This window comes from Lithobates pipiens, unplaced genomic scaffold, assembly GCF_037356315.1.
Source record: "Lithobates pipiens isolate NorthernLeopardFrog02 unplaced genomic scaffold, aLitPip1_a1.2 Scaffold_1, whole genome shotgun sequence".
Lineage (NCBI taxonomy): Eukaryota > Metazoa > Chordata > Amphibia > Anura > Ranidae > Lithobates > Lithobates pipiens.
In genome coordinates this window covers 40,377,303-40,379,060 of record NW_027507685.1, presented here as the reverse complement: position 1 = coordinate 40,379,060, position 1,758 = coordinate 40,377,303, and the positions used below count along the sequence as shown (strand labels likewise).

Genomic DNA, 1,758 nt, shown 5'->3' with positions numbered 1-1,758 from the left:
GAGCCTTGAGGTTCTCTGTTTTAGTGTTTTGAGGTATGTCTTTGAGCGGCCTCAAGGTGTAGGTCTCTCGTCATGAGCAAAATCATAAAAACCAAAGCCTGTGAAAATTCCTTCTACTTCTTTTGTAAATACTGAGAGGATGAAGAAGAGCCTTTATGCATTTTCTGGGTAAAGAAGGGAAGATCATAAAAGATCTTTCTGTGCTTTAAAAATGGAAGAATGATTAAGACTTTTATTGCAATGTGTCACATTTAACCGGACAAAGCAGGTAGTGGCAACAACGTGGACCGCTCAGAATCATTCATATTCTTCCAGAGTTCAGTTCATATAAAGGAGGTAATGTTGAAGCTGTCCTCTAGAGGGAATCTTTGTTAGAGGAACACTGGTATGACGAGTCTAGTGCAAGTATTTTACTCCAAAATGGTAAAACACATGATGAGCTTGGAATGCATTGTCCAGAAACATCAGCACATATATTTACATAGAGTTAAAAACATTTCTTTTGACAAGATGAAAAATACAGTGGTGATGCTATGAAGCACAATAAAAATGGAACCTTCCAATTTACAGCAACCTTCTTACAAAATAAGCTCAATAAAAGAGTCCCATGTTATGAAAAATGTACGTGGGTTTTTGAATAATGGTCACAGATGGCTGTTGAATTTAAATTAGTTACATTTGCTGTGACATGAATATGTAACAATTTCTCTGACTGAAGCCCCAGGTAAGATGTAGTTTTTTCGACCTGTCTTTCTATGGAGAACTTAGCTTCCTTGTGGTACACAGGGCAGCATCTGTAAAAATAAATACATAAATAAAATTAGTTGTGATTTTGATCTTAAACTGTACCCAGACTATAGTCGTTCAAGCCCAACTCCAGGCAAATATAAAATTATCCCTTGCAGTGGGGCTGTGCTGAACTGCAAGGGCTGGTCGGTCATTTTGTATGGGGAGAAGAGAACTTACCTCATCCTCCGCTGCCCCCGCAGAATGGTGGAGTGTGGGGTTGCAAAAGTTGCAGGGATCTGAATAGTTACAGGAAGCTGTGGGGGATTGGGTACATTTCCTTTTTTTTATTCTCCTAGATATAAACAAGTAATTAAAGCTTGCAAAGTGACCATAGGTGTCCGTTTAGTAAACTTTGATAAGCTGAGATCAGGATGATCTCTGCTTATCTCAGAGCATTGCAGGTTTAATATACCGAGATGAGTGCTGGAGAACTATTTTTTCTCTTCTCATCTCAGAACACAGAACGGCTGCATTGACTGCAACAGAAACGGCATGTTTAGTAAACAGAGATGCCACTTTATCTCTGTGCTTCTCTTTCAAGTTCTCCTTTCTGGCTTCTCCAGCCCAGAGGTGGAGATATCAGGAGATCTCTGCCAGAGAATAGCTTCTTCCTTCTCCCGTGGCCAAAAATGAAAGTAAAAACTTTCTTAACTGCAGTGAAAAATACACCAACAGTAGGTTACAAATACATTAACTATACAATTACACACAGAGATTATATATATATGTATATATATATATATATATATATATATATATATATATATATATATATATATATATATATATATGTATATATATATATATATATATATATATATATATATATATATGTGTATATATGTATATATATAGATATGTATATATATATATATATATATATATATATATATACACACACACACACACACACACATATATACATATATTTATATGTGTATATATATACATACAGATATATATATATAT

At 34.8% G+C, this 1,758-nt stretch overlaps 1 protein-coding gene across 6 annotated transcripts in view; it reads right to left on the bottom strand.

Moving 5' to 3' along the window:
* Window positions 1–210: 210 nt before the first annotated feature.
* Window positions 211–1,758, bottom strand: part of MCF2 (MCF.2 cell line derived transforming sequence) — a 296,431-nt gene continuing 294,883 nt past the window's right edge. For all 6 annotated transcript variants that reach the window (XM_077490004.1, XM_077490140.1, XM_077490071.1 and 3 more), the window contains one exon: window positions 211–794. In XM_077490004.1, coding sequence (XP_077346130.1) covers window positions 754–794 — 41 coding nt within the window. In that variant the 3' untranslated portion in view covers window positions 211–753. The remainder of the gene's footprint in view (window positions 795–1,758) is intronic.